Consider the following 18,679-nt stretch of genomic DNA (forward strand, 5'->3'; position numbering starts at 1 on the left):
CGTCATAGTACATAATCAATGAAATAATGTATACGGCATTGACAACCTAAACTATATTCTATTATATAAATATAAAGTTTACCGTTTATTTATAGAACAATCTGTATTTTGCAATATGGTATAAATTAGTAGGTATTTTAATTTAACGATTTTTTCATTGATAATTTGTTAGATTCATAGATCCACCCGGTTTTCGAATTTATGACAAATTTTATAGCATGCTATGGTCGTTTGACAGTTTCAAAGTGTGATTCACCATACATAATAGGTATATCTGTAAAATATTAAGAATATTTTAAAAATTAGTGATTCAAGCGATTTTGAAGATATAAATAATACACCACCGGATATTTTGGAACAAGTTAATGTAACGGTACAATCTTTATTGCCCCAAAAATCTAAAGATGAATACGAAAAACAATATTTACATTTCAAGCGATGGGCCGAAGAAAAGCATATTCGTATTTACTCAGAAAATATTATGTTGGGATATGTTTCCATATTAGCAAATACACTAAAAGTCTCTACATTGTGGTCCAAGTATTCGATGCTACGTACCATGCTTCAAATAAAAGAAAATATGGATATGAAATACCCAAAATTAATTGCTTTCTTGAAAAGGCAAAACCAAGATATAAACCTAATAAGGCAAAAACCTTCTCAAGAGAGGAACTAAATAAATTTTTATTAGAAGCCCCCGATAATAATTATTTATTAATGAAGGTAAGATATTTTCGAGAAGTAAATATATTTAAAAAATAAAAGTTAATTATTATAATAGAGCTAAAGCTTTAGCTATGTTTATAATTCCGCAAAAGTAGTTTATTAGGCTCAGTAGCGCAGTGAGTTGGTGCACCGCTCATTATTCATGACGGCCTTGTAGTTTTTGGTTCGAATTCCAGCGTCGACAGTTTTTTTTTCTTTTTTTAAAATTATTTTTCTTTGTTTTGTAGGTTCTCCTCATTTTCGGAATTTCAAGAGCATGCAGGTGTGACGAGCTCCTTAAAATGGCCACTACAGATATTGAAGATAAAGGTTCAGTATTAATAGTAAATATACCAAATTCTAAAACAAATATTCAGAGAACGTTTGTAATCAATGCTTCACTGGGGAATGGCCCTAATTATATTGATATTTATAGAAAATATATATCGTTACGCCCTAAAGTAGATCAGACACGTTTATTTGTCTGCTATAGAGCAGGAAAATGTATCAACCAAATGGTTGGGAAAAATACTATAGCTAAAATTCCTACAAAAATTGCAGAATTTTTAAAACTGCCTAATGTCATAAATTATACCGGGCATAGTTTCAGAAGAACCTCGGCAAGTTTACTTGCAAATTCTGGAGGAGACATTCTTACTTTAAAGCAACACGGAGGTTGGAAGTCTACAAATATCGCTGAAGGATACGTGCAGCAATCTCTTGCAAAAAAGCAAAAAATTGCGAACCTAATTATGAGAGTCACTAAAGTTAATGAAACTGATTGTAATCAGCCAAGTACGAGTATTTCCGAGGAATACCAGCTGTATAATAATATAGTTAGTGAAAATATCACGAAAACTGCATTGGATCCAGCTCTCAGTTCTAGTGGTATTCAAATAACCACTGCTCAAAACTGCACGTTTAACATCACTATAAATAATTACTTTAGCAGAAATTGAAAATATGTAGGATGCAAGTATGAAAATACCGTCCCTATGAGTTATACTGTACCTACTTCTCAGTTTTAGTTCTTTAATAAATTTTGTTTGTAAGTTTCATAAATAAATTATTTTTTGGTAGTTTCATAAATTATTTAAAAATTTGAGGGAGGCGGAAAAAGTGGGGGTAAAGTGAATTTTCCTCCCTTGAATGATTACTGCTACGCGTCGGGCAGTAAACTTCATTCTCGGGAGGAAAAGTAACACTTTCCTCCCTTGTTATACAAATAGCTATCTTACAATGAAAGGAATGTCAGTGAAGAAATAATTTTGTTCATAATCAAATATCTATTCATCTGCAAATATGTATCAGTTATATCTGCCAGTAAATTCGCAGAAATGATATTTTATACAGGGTAATCCAATTCGAACCCACCAGTGGGATCTTCTAAACTACAGGGAATACGTCGAAGCATAAATTGGGGCATAGTTGCGTTTTTTTGTTGAGGTGAGGTCTCCAAACGTAAGTGTTATGGATACATTTTTATGGGGTGAATTGAAAAATAGAGTTTGTGGTTAGAGGGCCTTCAACACAGCATTGTTTGAGAGTTCGGAAGATTGAGGAGGAGGGAAATCAATCGTGCAGCGAATAATATTCGAAGAATATACTCTTGGTGAAAAACAACATGAAAATGAAAACTTTACATTAATTTTACAATCAATTCAACAGAATCTTTACCTTACATTACCTCACATTCAATCATTGAATCATTAATTTAAAAACATTTTACGCACTTCAATAAAATCTGCTACGATGTTCAGGATTAAAGAAAAAACTTCATTGGTCCAAAAAGTTGAGAACCTATGCAAAGATCTCAAGAATGTCCCATCACATGTATTTGGACAGCATGAAAGATGTCAGGAGATATCATATTTCAAGTGTTCTCCAAGATTAGATGGAGTTGATCATATACCCAGCATGAGAGCATGTGGTCTATTGGACTTAGTTTTCAATGCGGCCAGCTTAATAGCGGACCTGGATACCAATATCGCTGAACAATACAACAGCATCATCTGCAAGTTTGTTGGAGGTAAAAGAATAAACTATTCTCGTAAAAGATCGTACGCGACACGTTGTAAAGCTGCTGCTATTTCATTCAACTCTGATGGGGACTATTATAATGTTGTTGAAAAACACAAAGTTCCATTTTATACCAAAAGATATGTAGAAAAGATGAAGAGGAGACGCCAACTTCAGAAAATCACGAGACGCAAAAATAAAGACCTTCCACCAAAATTTAAGAAGAAATATGCTCTGCCAGATAAGGATTACGGCCCAGACGCTATCTCTGATCCTGATTTATCTACCGATCAATTCGAGCGAAAAAAATACGATTTTCTCAATTCATTAAAAAAAACTGCCGAAGAGATAAAACTCATTGAACTCAATACAAGAGGTCAATGTGACAATCCTTTATGGCAACAGGAGAGAAGTATTCGCTTAACAGCTTCACATTTTGGTGACATTTGCAAGATGCGAAAAACATCTTGTGTCAAGAAGGTGAAAAACTTACTTTATGCCACCTTCAGAGGAAACGAAAACAAGTATGGAAGAGAACATGAGCCATTCGCAATTAGACAACTAGAGAATGATTTTGATGTCAAAGTAATACTTTCTTTGATGATATACAAGAGTAAATATTTTTTTTTTGTGGAATTGAACTTTGTGGAATTTTCATTGATGAATACGACTATATTTTTGGAGCCAGTCCTGATGGACTGATAGGAGATGACGCCATTGTTGAGGTGAAGTGCCCCAAAACTGCGTCAAAAATGCACCCCAAAGAAGCAATCGAGCAAAAAATAATAAATTTCTGTACTCTAGATAAGAATCTACACTTACAGCTGAAACAAAATCATAATTATTACTATCAAGTACAAGGACAGCTACACATTACTCAGCGTTCCCTGTGTTATTTTGTAATTTGGACTCCCTTGGGAATTTTAGTTGAAAAGGTGAGTTTTAGTAACATACCCATAACAATCTGTGATATCAAAACGATAAATTGGTTTTCATCCATGTTTTAACTGCCTTCAACAACTCACCCCAATCATTCAAAAATATTTCTGATTATAAATATTAAAATTATAGGCTGAGCACTTTATATATTAATTCTGTTTTATATTCCATGACCTTATAAAATTGATAGGAATTTTTTTTAGATTATCAAGGACGATTCATTCTGGACGAATAAAATGAAACCAAAGTTGGAAAATTTTTACAACAGTTGTCTCCTGCCCGAATTGATAGATCCTAGATACCCGAGGAAATTGGAAATTCGCAATCCACCACGCCAGTTAACATACCGTTGAAAAGTCTAGTTCACAAATGCTTTTTAGGTCAAAACTTTTTGCCGGCTCCTAAAAGTATGGTTGAAGTGTCATTCGATTCAGAATTTTTTTCTGTTTGATAATATAGGTGCATTTTCGAAACTAGAAGGAATTTTATTACGACCAATGTAGGACAACCTTTGTTGAAGATGAAATGATTCTGGCAATAGCCTCATGATAATAATAGAATAATAAAACATCATTCACCATTGAAAATATTTAAACGATTAATTAATCTCCAAACGTAAAACAATTACGCTCCGTCTATGGAGTTTGCCGTGCCTCCTCTGTAGTGTGTGTATTCGAGCCGCAACAACATAAACTTGTCGATTTGCGTAATGAATATATCCATCAAGATAGAAGGAGGCGTCCCTTGTTCGGTAAGTCTGTGATTGTAAAAATAGGACCGCCTACCATATTCTCAGACATTTACCGTTAGATGCAGTTTGAGGGTCCAGTTGCAGGTATGGAGCGCTCTTGAACGCACCCCGTATAACGCAATGGCACCGGTTTCCGACCTACCTACTCTATCCGCCCGATACGAAATATCCGAAATATTAGTTCCAAGTTACATATAAATGCTGAGAGAGTGCGCGCTTTTCATTCACTCAATATTCATGCGTCAACTGTAAAAATGCGGATTTGAAATGAGTAACGATCAATCTTCAGTTGACTTAAAACCATGTGACGGGATAGTTTGATGATTTTACTATCTGAAAAAAGGTCGAAGGAGAGTCAGCAAACTCAGTGACATTTTCATTGAAATAAACTAAATGGTAAGTATTTTACTACTTCTTTGACTGAATATATACTTTGTTGCTCTCAACACGTCGTTATTAGTGCCGAATTAATTGAATTCGTGAACTTATTAAGAACGGTAACATGATTTTGATATTTCGTAATATGAAAATCGTTATGGTTATTTTTATTTTGAGACTATGTATTTCGAATTCATTTATTTAATTATCATGTGATTCTACAATATGGGACCTTTATACGTCCTACTTCAAATCAATTAGATTAGACGTAATTCAACGTAAAACTTAAAAATAATTTTATTAAATAATCTTGATTTTCTATGGAGTAACTTTGCCGATTTAAGTGCTTGGTTCAAACTAGCAATTATTATTTTTGGGTAGTTTTCGATATTACCTGGTATATTGAGGTTTCTAGTATATTTTCTTGTATATTTGATCTTGATCAAATAAATTTTTGATGCTATTGAGCATATTCAATTTGGGTCGGAAACAGGGAAGACTTTCTCTGTTTCCGTCCGACCCGGACGGAATCCAGTTTTTCAAAGCCCCTTATTGCGACCTTCATATTTGTTTCAGATCATCATTATGGATTCTAAAAAGCGTTTCTCATATCCTCGCGATAACCTAGAAAAAGCTTTACTTGACATAAAAAACAAAAAATACAGCATCCGACAAGCTTCCAAAATATATGAAGTTCCAAAATCTACCTTAATTGATACTTTAAAAAGAAAATACAAAAATCCCGGAAATATTGAAGGTCCAACAGTGTTAACAATTGCAGAAGAAAATATAATTGTGAAATGGATATTAGAAATCGTTGAACTAGGATTTCCGGTCACAAAGTCCCAGCTGATAGATTCCGTGGCAAAATTAGTAAGGAATTTAAATAGAAAAAATCCATTTACAAACGATCAACCGGGTAAAAAGTGGTACACTGGATTCCTTGCCCGCCATCCACAAATTTCCCAAAGGGTACCACAGTCGCTTTCATCGTGTAGGGCACTTGTATCAGAGCAAAATATCAGGAATTGGTTTTCTAAAGTCCGAAAATATTTGGAGGATAATCATTTAATGGACGTTTTGAATGACCACCGAAGAGTGTTCAATTGTGATGAAAGTGGTTTCTATCTATCACCCCAAGAAAAGCAGGTCTTGGTCAGAAAGGGTTCAAAAAAGTATATAGTCGAAGAGTAAATGATGAAAAGGAGTGTTTAACGGTTCTACTTACAATAGCTGCAGATGGTGCATTACCCCCACCTTTAGTTATTTTTCCATATAAACGTTATGAACCGTCATCAATAATAGTGAATATGCCAAAGCAATGGGGAATGGGTCACTCTGAATCAGGTTGGATGACCAGTGAAACATTCTACGAATATGTCACCAACGTATTTTACCCATGGCTTAAGCAGAATACTATTCCATTACCTGTTATACTATTCCTAGATGGCCATTCTTTTCACATCAACCTTAGTTTAAGTGAATTTTGCAAGGAGAATGGTATTATATTGACAGCTTCTTATCCTAATGCAACCCATCGTCTCCAACCCTTAGACGTTGGAGTATTTTATCCATTAAAGAATTGTTGGCGTAATGATGTTCGTAAATGGCGCATGGAAAACAGTGGCAAGAAAATGCAACGGTCAGATTTTCCTAAAATTCTTCAAAGGTCTTTGGAGACTACTGTTTCACCATCTCTCATTGAGGAGGCATTTCGTACTTGTGGACTTTTTCCATTTGATGAAGACGCTATAGATTACTCAAGATTGGTAAAACAGCTCTCAAACGCAAAAGAAAATGATCTAACAGAATCATCTGCTAATGAATCCATAAAAAAAAAGTTAATATCAGCGTTAGACTTTTGACGTGAGTTTGAGCTGTTCATATTCTGGCAAAGTTTATAACCTGAACAGAATTTCGCAATTAATGATACCACTTTTCAAAATAACATGCCTACTAACCTCAATGAAACGATTTCAGACATGAATATTTATGAACAATTTTGGTTTGACAATGGTAATGTCATTGATGCCATAGTTGAAGTGGATGGTTCCTTGAATATAGTTAACCCAGAACCTCAACCATCGACTTCAAAAATTCAAACTGAATTAGGAGCAGTATCAGAAGAAAACTTAACAAATGCAAATGTATCAAATCAGGAGATGATCGCCCAAAAAATGCCCAATAAATATTTTATTCAAGAGAATACTTCAAACGAAAATTCAAAGTATCCAACTCCTTTCAAGAAGGCTCTTTTCTGGCCAGGAAATGATGAAAAGAAAAGAAAGGCAGGTATGGAAAACAAAACTCAAAATAAAAAAGCCAAAATGTACCCAACGGTTGCTATAAGTGACGAATTCATAGAACACCAAAGAAGAATTGAAGAAGAAAAGCAGACCAAGGAGAAAGATAAATTAGACAGAGCTCAAAAAAGAAAAGACAGGCTCAAACATCAGCAAAGTAAATTGAGAAGTGGAGCAGATAATTCAAATTCGAAAAATGGAATTATTCAGCAAATAGATGAAGTAGAAGTAGAAGAATATTCAGAAGGGGCTTACGTTATCATTCAGTATGAAGGAGAATATTTTCCTGGAATAGTACTGGATAAATTAGATAATGGGTTGAAAGTAAAGGCTATGACTATGAGTGGAAACTACTGGAAATGGCCAGACAAAGATGATATTTTGAACTATGAAATTAGTGATGTTATATCTAAAATTGAAAGTTCTATATTAGTTTCTAAACGTGGTGTCTACAATGTTCCTGAACTCAATGATCTTCGCAAAAAATGCAAATGAAAATATTTCCTACACTTGTTCACTAATCTCATGACGTGATACATTTCAGTTAAATTTTATACTGGATCAATAGGAAATTTTGTTATGTTTCGTATTTTAATTTCTTATGATATTTATGTCCGTTAATAAAAATACTTTGACAAGTGATGATCTTCTGTTTTTATGAAATTTTCACTTTGTGAGAGGGACATAATTTATCTTTTCCTTCTTACTTCATGGCTGGTCGACATTCGGTATTCGAGTGGACGGATTCACGTAAAATCATCACAGGTCGGACGGAAAATGGTGTACTTGTCATTTTTTTTGTACGTATATTTCAATTTGCGAATATGAAAATTAAAACAAACACATAGAATATTGTATCTTCATTATTTTCAAATAAACGTTTTTAACCTCAGAAATGTATAATTTGGATAAAAATCTTATCATTATTTCAACATCTTTAATGAGATTTAAAGTAAGGTACTCATAACTGGACGGAATTCGGTGCCGTTGCGTTACTTGGTTGCATTCTCACCGATGGTTTGTTGACATTTAGAGATAGTCAGTTGTTAATGGAAGTTGAAATAGAAACCAGTTGGTATTAACGTCCGAGTTTTTCTTTAAGATAACACGACACTTTTCAATTTTCTTCAACCTCATTCAGAATCGGATTTGTGCAGGTGATAAATTTGCAGCTTTATTTTGTACATTCTTACAACATATTCGAAACTAAAAAACAGCACAAGAACTACTGCTCACCATTAATTGATGGTAAGTGGGGGTGACGTCTCGAGAAAGACCGGACGCTGCTCTTGCAGGATAGCAGAGGAATCGACAAGGAACGGCCTGCCATATTCAACTTCGGGAAGCAGCGGTTCTTGGATGACTGCGTGCTGAGTGCACGGAACTATCGGTATCTGTTGACGACTGGTCAGCCACGATTTTTGCACGACGTTCTTGAAAAGAATTGAGAGGATTTGGAAGCAAGCACCATCTGGTCCCCGATTTGTTACCGAGACTGAACGATAATGCGACGTTGACCATCAATAATCAACTGACGAACCAAGTACAATGGCTTGTGAGGGATATGCCTCATTATGACAACTTGGTATTTTTGATAAGGGTAGGAACAGACGCAGCTCAGTTCAGTTAGAAAACTGGTTGAGGATGAAACTCTTTCACCAGACCCGGCCCAAGTAATATTTGTGCGAACTCCGAGAAAGAGGTTAATGTTTTCAAATTGTTTTTCGAAGATATAATATTAGACCAGATAGTTGAGTATACTAGTCAAATGATCCTACAAAAGGCAATAAAAAAATCAGAACTCGGCAACAATAACAAAAAATATTTATAGATCTGTCATGAGTGAAGAACGATTCAATTTTCTCTTGTCTACGGTTTGACGATGAAACCACGAGGCCTTCACGTAGAGTCAGATCAATTTGCTCCTATGAGAGAGATATGGAATCAATTCATATTGAACTGTAATAGGAATTACAAACCTGGAGCATTTCTGACTATTGATGTACAACTTTTGGGGTTTCGTGGGAGATACCCTTTTAGGATGTATATGCCTAATAAGCCGGCGAGATATGAACTCAAAATAGTAATAGTTGGTGATTCTGGAACCAATTATATATGATGATGCTGCTCTTTACTTGGGAAAATGAACGAAAATCCATGGTGATCCACTTGGTACTTACTATGTGAAAGAATTGACAAAAACAGTCCACGGGTCGAATCGAAATGTAACTATGGACAACTGGTTCACGTCGGTGGATTTGGCAAAAACAATGTTAGCGAATCCCTATAAATTGACAATTGTTGCAACACTGCTTAAAAAAAAAAGAGAGAAATTCCACCGGAGTTTTTGGATGAGACACATCGCAAACCCAAAACCTCTATGTTAGGCTTCGACAAAGATCTGATGCTTGTTTCATATGTACCAAAAAAAAAAGAATGTACTTCTATTATAACACACACATGATCAACCCTCGATATCTCCTTCATCGAAGAAGCCCTCAATGATTGAGTTTTATAATGGAACTAAAGGTGGGGGCGATTCTTTTGATCAGAAGGTACCTAGCCGAAGGTGCCCTTCCCGAGAAACTCGAGCACCTGATATTCATTGTGTAGAAACTCGTGCTTAGTAATGGGCTAGTCCTCGTCTGCAGCACTTCCAAGACCTGAAACAAAATCTTTAAATAAAGAGAAAATGAGCAAGATATGAAATATTTCATATATACTATATGAGACAATGGAAGTCCGAACTGATGAAATACACCACGAAACATTGTCAACCATCTTCAAACAAACAGTGAAACATATATTGCAATATTATAAACTGTTTAGCGAAAATCTCACGACAGAGTTAATTTAATACATTATGAATTTTCATCAAGTATCAGCCAACTAATGAAATTCATTTCCAATAGAACATGTTTTCTACTGATCTTCTATTATATTTTTCAGGAATTGAGGCTGATTCACGCGGATTTGAAGCCGGAAAATATAATGCGATCGTCAGAATACGACCAAATTGGTTACAGTCAGATCCAAGGTTTACCAATAGAGAAAATCCTCAATTATGCGTCTAGAGCCAATGTGTTCTTCTACCGAGATATGGACAGCTCTCATCGTCCGTTCTGGAACCGAAACTAAGAGAAAGTCGGAGGAGACCAGAAAGTACATTGTGATGGTGATAACAGTTGTTTTTTTCAGGGTTTTCAAATCAATTTATACTAAATGAGACAATGGAAGTCCGAAACATTGTCAACCAGCTTCAAACAAACAGTGAAACATATATTGCAATTTTATAAACTGTTTAGCGGAAATCTCACGACAGAGTTACTTTAGTACATTATGAATTTTCATCAAGTGTCAGCCAACTAATGAAATTCATTTCCCAATAGAACATGTTTACTACTGATCTTCTATTATATTTTTCAGGAATTGAGGCTGATTCACGCGGATTTGAAGCCGGAAAATATAATGCGATCGTCAAAATACGACCAAATTGGTTACAGTCAGATCCAAGGTTTACCAATAGAGAAAATCCTCAATTATGCGTCTAGAGCCAATGTGTTCTTCTACCGAGATATGGACAGCTCTCATCGTCTGTTCTGGAGCCGAAACTGAGAGAAAGTCGGAGGAGACCAGAAAGTACATTGTGACGGTGATAACAGTTGTTTTTTTCCGGGTTTTCAAATCAATTTATACAATATGAGACAATGGAAGTCCGAAACATTATCAACCATCTTCAAACAAACAGTGAAACATATATTGCAATTTTATAAACTGTTTAGCGGAAATCTCACGACAGAGTTACTTTAGTACATTATGAATATTCATCAAGTGTCAGCCAACTAATGAAATTCATTTCCCAATAGAACATGTTTACTACTGATCTTCTATTATATTTTTCAGGAATTGAGGCTGATTCACGCGGATTTGAAGCCGGAAAATATAATGCGATCGTCAGAATACGACCAAATTGGTTAGTCAGATCCAAGGTTTACCAATAGAGAAAATCCTCAACCATGCGTCTAGAGCCAATGAGTTCTTCTACCGAGATATGGACAGCTCTCATCATCCGTTCTGGTGCCGAAACTAAGAGAAAGTCGAATGAGACCAGAAAGTACATTGTGATGGTGATAACAGTTGTTTTTTTCAGGGTTTTCAAATCAATTTATACTATATGAGACAATGGAAGTCCGAACTGATGAAATACACCACGAAACATTGTCAACTATCTTCAAACAAACGAAAAATATGTTGCAATTTCATGAACTGTTTAGCGGAAATCTCACGACAGAGTTACTTTGATACATTATGAATTTTCATCAAGTATCAGCCAACTAATGAAATTAGTTTCCCAATAGAACATGTTTTCTACTGATCTTCTATTATATTTTTCAGGAATTGAGGCTGATTCACGCGGATTTGAAGCCGGAAAATATAATGCGATCGTCAAAATACGACCAAATTGGTTACAGTCAGATCCAAGGTTTACCAATAGAGAAAATCCTCAATTATGCGTCTAGAGCCAATGTGTTCTTCTACCGAGATATGGACAGCTCTCATCGTCTGTTCTGGAGCCGAAACTGAGAGAAAGTCGGAGGAGACCAGAAAGTACATTGTGATGGTGATAACAGTTGTTATTTTCAGGGTTTTCAAATCAATTTACACTATATGAGACAATGGAAGTCCGAACTGATGAAATACACCACGAAACATTGTCAACTATCTTCAAACAAACAGTGAAAAATATGTTGCAATTTCATAAACTGTTTAGCGGAAATCTCACGACAGAGTTACTTTGATACATTATGAATTTTCATCAAGTATCAGCCAACTAATGAAATTCATTTCCCAATAGAACATGTTTTCTACTGATCTTCTATTATATTTTTCAGGAATTGAGGCTGATTCAAGCGGATTTGAAGCCGGAAAATATAATGCGATCGTCAGAATACGACCAAATTGGTTAGTCAGATCCAAGGTTTACCAATAGAGAAAATCCTCAATCATCCGTCTAGAGCCAATGTGTTCTTCTACCGAGATATGGACAGCTCTCATCGTCCGTTCTGGAGCCGAAACTGAGAGAAAGTCGGAGGAGACCAGAAAGTACATTGTGATGGTGATAACAGTTGTTTTTTTCAGGGTTTTCAAATCAATTTATACTATATGAGACAATGGAAGTCCGAAACATCGTCAACCATCTTCAAACAAACACTGAAACATATATTGCAATTTTATAAACTGTTTAGCGAAAATCTCACGACAGAGTTAATTCAATACATTATAAATTTTCATCAAGTATCAGCCAACTAATGAAATTCATTTCCAATAGAACATGTTTTCTACTGATCTTCTATTATATTTTTCAGGAATTGAGGCTGATTCACGCGGATTTGAAGCTGGAAAATATAATGCGATCGTCAGAATACGACCAAATTGGTTACAGTCAGATCCAAGGTTTACCAATAGAGAAAATCCTCAATTATGCGTCTAGAGCCAATGTGTTCTTCTACCGAGATATGGGCAGCTCTCATCGTCTGTTCTGGAGCCGAAACTAAGAGAAAGTTGGAGGAAACCAGAAAGTACACAAATCAATTCATACTATATGAGACAATGGAAGTCCGAACTGATGAAATACACCACGAAACATTGTCAACTATCTTCAAACAAACAGTGAAACATATGTTGCAATTTTATAAACTGTTTAGCGAAAATCTCACGACAGAGTTACTTTGATACATTATGAATTTTCATCAAGTATCAGCCAACTAATGAAATTCATTTCCCAATAGAACATGTTTTCTACAGATCTTCTATTATATTTTTCAGGAATTGAGGCTGATTCACGCGGACTTGAAGCCGGAAAATATAATGCGATCGTCAAAATACGACCAAATTGGTTACAGTCAGATCCAAGGTTTACCAATAGAGAAAATCCTCAACCATGCGTCTAGAGCCAATGAGTTCTTCTACCGAGATATGGACAGCTCCCATCGTCCGTCCTGGAGCCGAAACTAAGGGAAAGTCGGAGGAGACCAGAAAGTACATTGTGATGGTGATAACAGTTGTTTTTTTCAGGGTTTTCAAATCAATTTATACTATATGAGACAATGGAAGTCCGAAACATTGTCAACCAGCTTCAAACAAACAGTGAAACATATATTGCAATTTTATAAACTGTTTAGCGAAAATCTCACGACAGAGTTAATTCAATACATTATGAATTTTCATCAAGTATCAGCCAACTAATGAAATTCATTTCCAATAGAACATGTTTTCTACTGATCTTCTATTATATTTTTCAGGAATTGAGGCTGATTCACGCGGATTTGAAGCCGGAAAATATAATGCGATCGTCAAAATACGACCAAATTGGTTACAGTCAGATCCAAGGTTTACCAATAGAGAAAATCCTCAATTATGCGTCTAGAGCCAATGTGTTCTTCTACCGAGATATGGACAGCTCTCATCGTCTGTTCTGGAGCCGAAACTGAGAGAAAGTCGGAGGAGACCAGAAAGTACATTGTGATGGTGATAACAGTTGTTTTTTTCAGGGTTTTCAAATCAATTTACACTATATGAGACAATGGAAGTCCGAACTGATGAAATACACCACGAAACATTGTCGACTATCTTCAAACAAACAGTGAAACATATATTGCAATTTTATAAACTGTTTAGCGGAAATCTCACGACAGAGTTACTTTAATACATTTTGAATTTTCATCAATAAACATTTGAAACAACGTGACGTCAAGTGTGAGCCTGACGAAAATGCCGAGACATGAATCTCTTCATCTTCTTTTAGTTGTTGGAGTCAATGTTCTCTTTTTAATGGCGAGTCCATATTATGATGTTGTTAAAACTAGAATAGATATAATCCAAAAGACTGCAAAATATCTATACATATATAACTTTATATAATCATTGCATTTGTATGTTTATTTTAGATGAGGATGAAATGCGCCCTGTAACAGAAAATACTGAAATATTTGAAGTTGGGAGTGCTGTAGCAGAAAATATAGACGTTATTGGAAATAGTTATTTTTTTGTTGTGATGGAAGTAGGTATTTTTTTGTTGTGAAAGCACTTTTTTTACAATATTTTTTTTTAACTGACAAATTTTTGAGGGCCTAAAAATTTTAATGGTAAAAGTGTCATGAAAATCACAAATTTAATGATTATGATATATAACTATCAATCAAGTATAAGTTCACTATGCACATATTTGAATTCAGCATCAGTGGTATTGACAGGTATAGTACAAGTAAACAATAGTGCAACCTTCCAACAGTTCGACTTTAATAATATTGTAACGAATCCGAATCCGTAACTGACCGATATGCTGGCCAGCGAACAAACACATGACGTCTCCGCGAAGGAATGCCGCCAATTTCACCCTAGTTGGGTATCAAAACTACTATAGAATTCTAGAGCGATCGTTGCGGGTATACAAGGCCCGCTTCTTTTTCATGAAAATGTATCAATAGATGAAGCTATTGTAAAATACTTTGGACACCACCCTAGCAAACAATTCATTAGGGGAAAGCCGGTTCGTTTCGGCTACAAGGATTGCATGCTCTGTAACAATTCCACCGGGTATTGTTACAAATTCGATACTTATTATGAAACTAAAAATATAGCTGAAACGGCTGAAATCAGTGATCTTCTCTTGGGTTCGAAAGTGGTCCTGGACTTATTGGATACTGTTGCAATTCCTTCCAACCACACTGTCTTCGATAATTTTTTCAGTAGTCACGGCTTACTGAAATTACTGAGGGAAAAAAATCATCGAGCAACTGGAACTGTTAGAGACAACAGAACCAGAAAATGCCCACTTACCACCCCCCAAACTTTTCAAGAAAAAAAAAAGGAGATTTCGAAAGTATGTACGATGCAGAATCCCAACTATTATTTGTACGTTGGAAGGACAACAATGTTGTAACAATGGTTTCAAACTATGAATCGGCGGAGCCTGCGTTGGTCAACTACTGAGAAAGCAAAAATTGACGTTCCCCAACCTTTGCTTTTTCAAAAGTATAATCGATCCATGATCGGTGTTGATTTGCTTGATCAAGCGGTCAACAATTATAGAATCAACATTCGCGGAAAGAAGTGGTGGTTTGTGCTCTTTACACTTATGATAAATATTTCGTTGGTCAACGCCTGGCGATTATACCAATTGATTACACCACAAAAGAGTTTGGACCTATTGAGTTTTCAGAGATAAATCGTTCTACATTACCTGCGATGTTTTGATGAATTTTCGACTTCAAGAAGCAGGCCATCAACTCAGGTGCCTACTAATATTCGAAAACATGAGGGTTGACATTTCCCTCACAAATTAGAAAAACAATTAAGGTGTGTACAATGTCATTCGAGAGTGAGGTGGGCCTGCATCGAGGAGTGCAAAGTCACTCTTTGTTTGGAGCTTACCTATTTCATACTTAAGAGCTGATGTTTTCAGATTTTCCCAGTGTACTCATTTGAGTACATATATGTATATATATATATATATATATATATATATATATATATATATATATATATATATATATATATATATATATATATATATATAGTTGAAGGACAGTCTTTGCTGACTACTTAAGAACAAAACTTGGGAATTTCTTTGGGTGAACAGCAGAACGGAAGTGTACTCTTATAACACAAGTTATTCCAATATTTCGATGAAATTTATTATCATTTTCAAGGAAAAGCTACAAATGTTTTATGGTGATAATACAATATGAAAAAGTTTTTTTTTATTTTAAATAAAGAAATTCCCAAGTTTTGTTCTTAACTAGTCAGCAAAGACTGTTCTTCAACTATATCAACAGGTATGGGTTTCTATGAAGATCTAAGAGCTACACATGGAAATGGAATTGTGAATAAAATGAAACAGTGGTCACGTTTAAAGAAGAAGCTAGCCAAAGAAAAAAACCGTAGATGTTTCCTCCTGAGATGTACTGTAGGAATACTTCCAACACACATTACACATGCAACCCAACACATTGATAAACTAGTGTTAAGACAAGATGTAGATTATAATAACAACACACCAGGAACTTTCACTTGCAGGTTAGGAACCAAACTTCCTAATTATGAAATTAATAGTAATCATAAATGTTTTAAACGAATTCAACAAAATTTAGAGTTGCTTAAAAATGAGATAATCCAACTATCAAATCACACCGTTTTCTTAGAATTTTCTGGAAGACAACAAATCTCTTTTAATAAAATTTTTCATAAAATTAGATTAAAGAATTTAAATAAATTTAACAAATTATTAACAGCCATGAATAAATTAAAACTCTCTACCAAACCAGAATGGTTAAAGAATCTTTCAGGCACTAGTATCCCTGAAGATATTTCAAGTTTTTTGGCTCTAGGCCCCAAATTTAGTATTGAACCCATCGTTGATGGCACATTCTCCATAAAAAATCTTTTAGCTGATGTTGACTACATCACCTCCACTATCTCCAATGATAGTGAAAGAAACTCCTTAGTAGCACGTTCTACTAACATTATTACGAATTTTATAATTTCTAAACAACTTTTGAACAGAAATTTCTTCCAAAATCTGTTCTTAAAAACTAAACGCTTCTTAAAAAATAATCCAGACCTCGTAATTACCAAATCTGATAAAGGTAATGTTACTGTGATACTTGATCGTGACCAATATATCAACCTTTCTACAAATCTTATTGAAAATTGTGATTCTTATTCACAAGTAAATAAAGATCCGACATTACAAGTTCAACGTAACTGTAATGAGTTAATTAAACAATTATTTGAATCTAATCAGATTGACGAACCTACAAAAAAACGTCTCACCAATTATACTGGTATTTTACCAAAATTTTATGCTTTACCTAAAATTCATAAACCAACCCTATCTGTTAGACCCATTATTGCTTCAATTGGTTCTCCCACTGAAAAACTTGCTTCCTTTCTAACAGACATTCTAACTAAAGCTTATGAAAATGATAATCAATATTTTATTAAAGATTCTTTTGATGTGTTTTCCACATTCAACAAAATGAAACTTCCCAACAATTATGTAATTGCTAGCTTAGACGTCGTATCCCTCTTTAGTAATGTCTATTTAGACACTTGTCTTAGATCGATTGATAGAAAATGGGGACGTATTAGTCAATTTTGTGACATTCATAAAGACGATTTCCTCCAACTCATAACTTTCCTTTTTAATAATACTTATTTTTCATTTAATAGTAAAATTTATAAACAAACTTTTGGTACTCCAATGGGAGCTAAGATCAGCCCCATTTTAGCAGCATATGTCATGGATGACCTGCTAGATTTGGTTTTACAGGTACTTCCCTTTAATCTTTTCTTCATAAAAAAATATGTCGATGACATTATATTATCCCTTCCTCAAGATGGAATATCTGAGATTGTGGACATCTTCAACAGTTATGACCCTCACATACAGTTTACCATCGAAACTGAGAACAACGAACAATGGGTTCCCTTCCTTGATACAAAAGTTATCAGAACACCAGATAACACTCTACGCATAGATTGGTATCGCAAACCTATCAGTTCTGGGAGGTTCTTGAACTATTGGTCATACCACAAGCAGTCAACGAAAATTAATTTGGTCAAACAAATGAAGAATCGCATTCTGCAGATTTCCGATCCCTCTTTTCATAAAAAAATTTAAATATACTTTTCCAATTATTCATTAACAATTCCTACCCAGATGCTCTACTTAAGAAGATCTTATTTAGCACGTCTACCATGGACGTGCAAGTCAATAATAATAACCAGTTGGATGAAAATCCTTTAGTGTCTGACAATGTCACAATTGGGACTGATCCACCTCCAGTTCCTATATTATTCTCCTCTTTACCATACATAAGCGATATGACACCAAAGCTATGCAGAATTTTCAAAGATTTAAATGTAAAAATAGCCTTTAGAACCATTTTCACCATTAATAAACTATTTTCTAAACTTAAAGATAAAACTCCTATCAACCTTCAGTCTAATCTAATTTATTCCATTCCTTGTCTAAAATGTAGTAGTGAATATATTGGTCAAACGTCAAGATTACTAAAAGAAAGAATCTCGTCACATAAGAGTGACAGTAGATTACATCCTGAGAGATGTGCTCTCAGCAATCATGTTTACAAAGAAGGTCATAACATGAACTTTAATTCAGCAAAAATTTTATCAACTGAAAGAAATACATCTAAAAGATTGTTTTTGGAAATGTCTTTCATATTACAATCAGATAACTGCCTTAATAAAAGGTCTGACATTGATCATCTCAGTGGAATCTATGCCTTCTTATTAGACATTGATAAAAATTTACATAATTTCCAAATGAACAATAATTCTGGGTTCTCTTCTCCAATATAAATTCATAATATTTGATATTGTTTCAACAAAACTTCCAACCTCCCTAAGGCAGGGTTTTATTTTGATTAAATATTTTCTTCATTCCATTCCTCAAGACCACTGAGGATTTTGTTAATTAATTAATATATTTGATTTTGTGGATTTTCTCTCATTTATTTACTTACAGAACAGCAGATGTCTCTGATCACACTTGTTCCAT

The 18,679-nt window shown here is 34.6% G+C and overlaps 1 protein-coding gene and 1 long non-coding RNA gene across 3 annotated transcripts; both read left to right on the plus strand.

Moving 5' to 3' along the window:
- The first annotated feature begins 2,394 nt into the window (after nucleotides 1-2,394).
- On the plus strand, nucleotides 2,395-4,142 carry LOC111512816 (uncharacterized). The gene is made up of 3 exons (XM_074170127.1): nucleotides 2,395-3,337; nucleotides 3,370-3,659; nucleotides 3,867-4,142. The coding sequence occupies exons 1-3, from the start codon at nucleotides 2,458-2,460 to the stop codon at nucleotides 4,014-4,016; spliced, it is 1,320 nt and encodes a 439-aa protein (XP_074026228.1). The 5' UTR covers nucleotides 2,395-2,457; the 3' UTR covers nucleotides 4,017-4,142.
- Nucleotides 4,143-8,910: 4,768 nt separating this feature from the next.
- On the plus strand, nucleotides 8,911-14,167 carry LOC141480312 (uncharacterized). 2 transcript variants are annotated; one of them, XR_012464263.1, is made up of 4 exons: nucleotides 8,911-11,685; nucleotides 11,740-12,180; nucleotides 12,235-13,592; nucleotides 13,647-14,167. It is a non-coding gene; the product is annotated as an uncharacterized lncRNA (long non-coding RNA). The 2 variants fall into 2 exon arrangements; XR_012464262.1 differs by having other exon boundaries at nucleotides 11,740-13,592.
- Nucleotides 14,168-18,679: the final 4,512 nt, after the last annotated feature.

The sequence above is a fragment of the Leptinotarsa decemlineata genome, unplaced genomic scaffold (genome assembly GCF_025532065.1).
Source record: "Leptinotarsa decemlineata unplaced genomic scaffold, Ldec_3_MD MMD2_P_RNA_scaffold_7, whole genome shotgun sequence".
NCBI classification, from domain to species: Eukaryota; Metazoa; Arthropoda; class Insecta; order Coleoptera; family Chrysomelidae; genus Leptinotarsa; species Leptinotarsa decemlineata.

Excerpts from the sequence above, each read along its gene's own strand:
- LOC111512816 (XM_074170127.1), top strand. The coding sequence starts at position 2,458 with ATGTTCAGGATTAAAGAAAAAACTTCATTGGTCCAAAAAGTTGAGAAC. Across the intron at positions 3,338-3,369 it reads TTCTTTGATGATATACAAGA|GTGGAATTTTCATTGATGAA; the intron begins GTAAATATTTTT and ends GAATTGAACTTT. Across the intron at positions 3,660-3,866 it reads TGGGAATTTTAGTTGAAAAG|ATTATCAAGGACGATTCATT; the intron begins GTGAGTTTTAGT and ends AATTTTTTTTAG.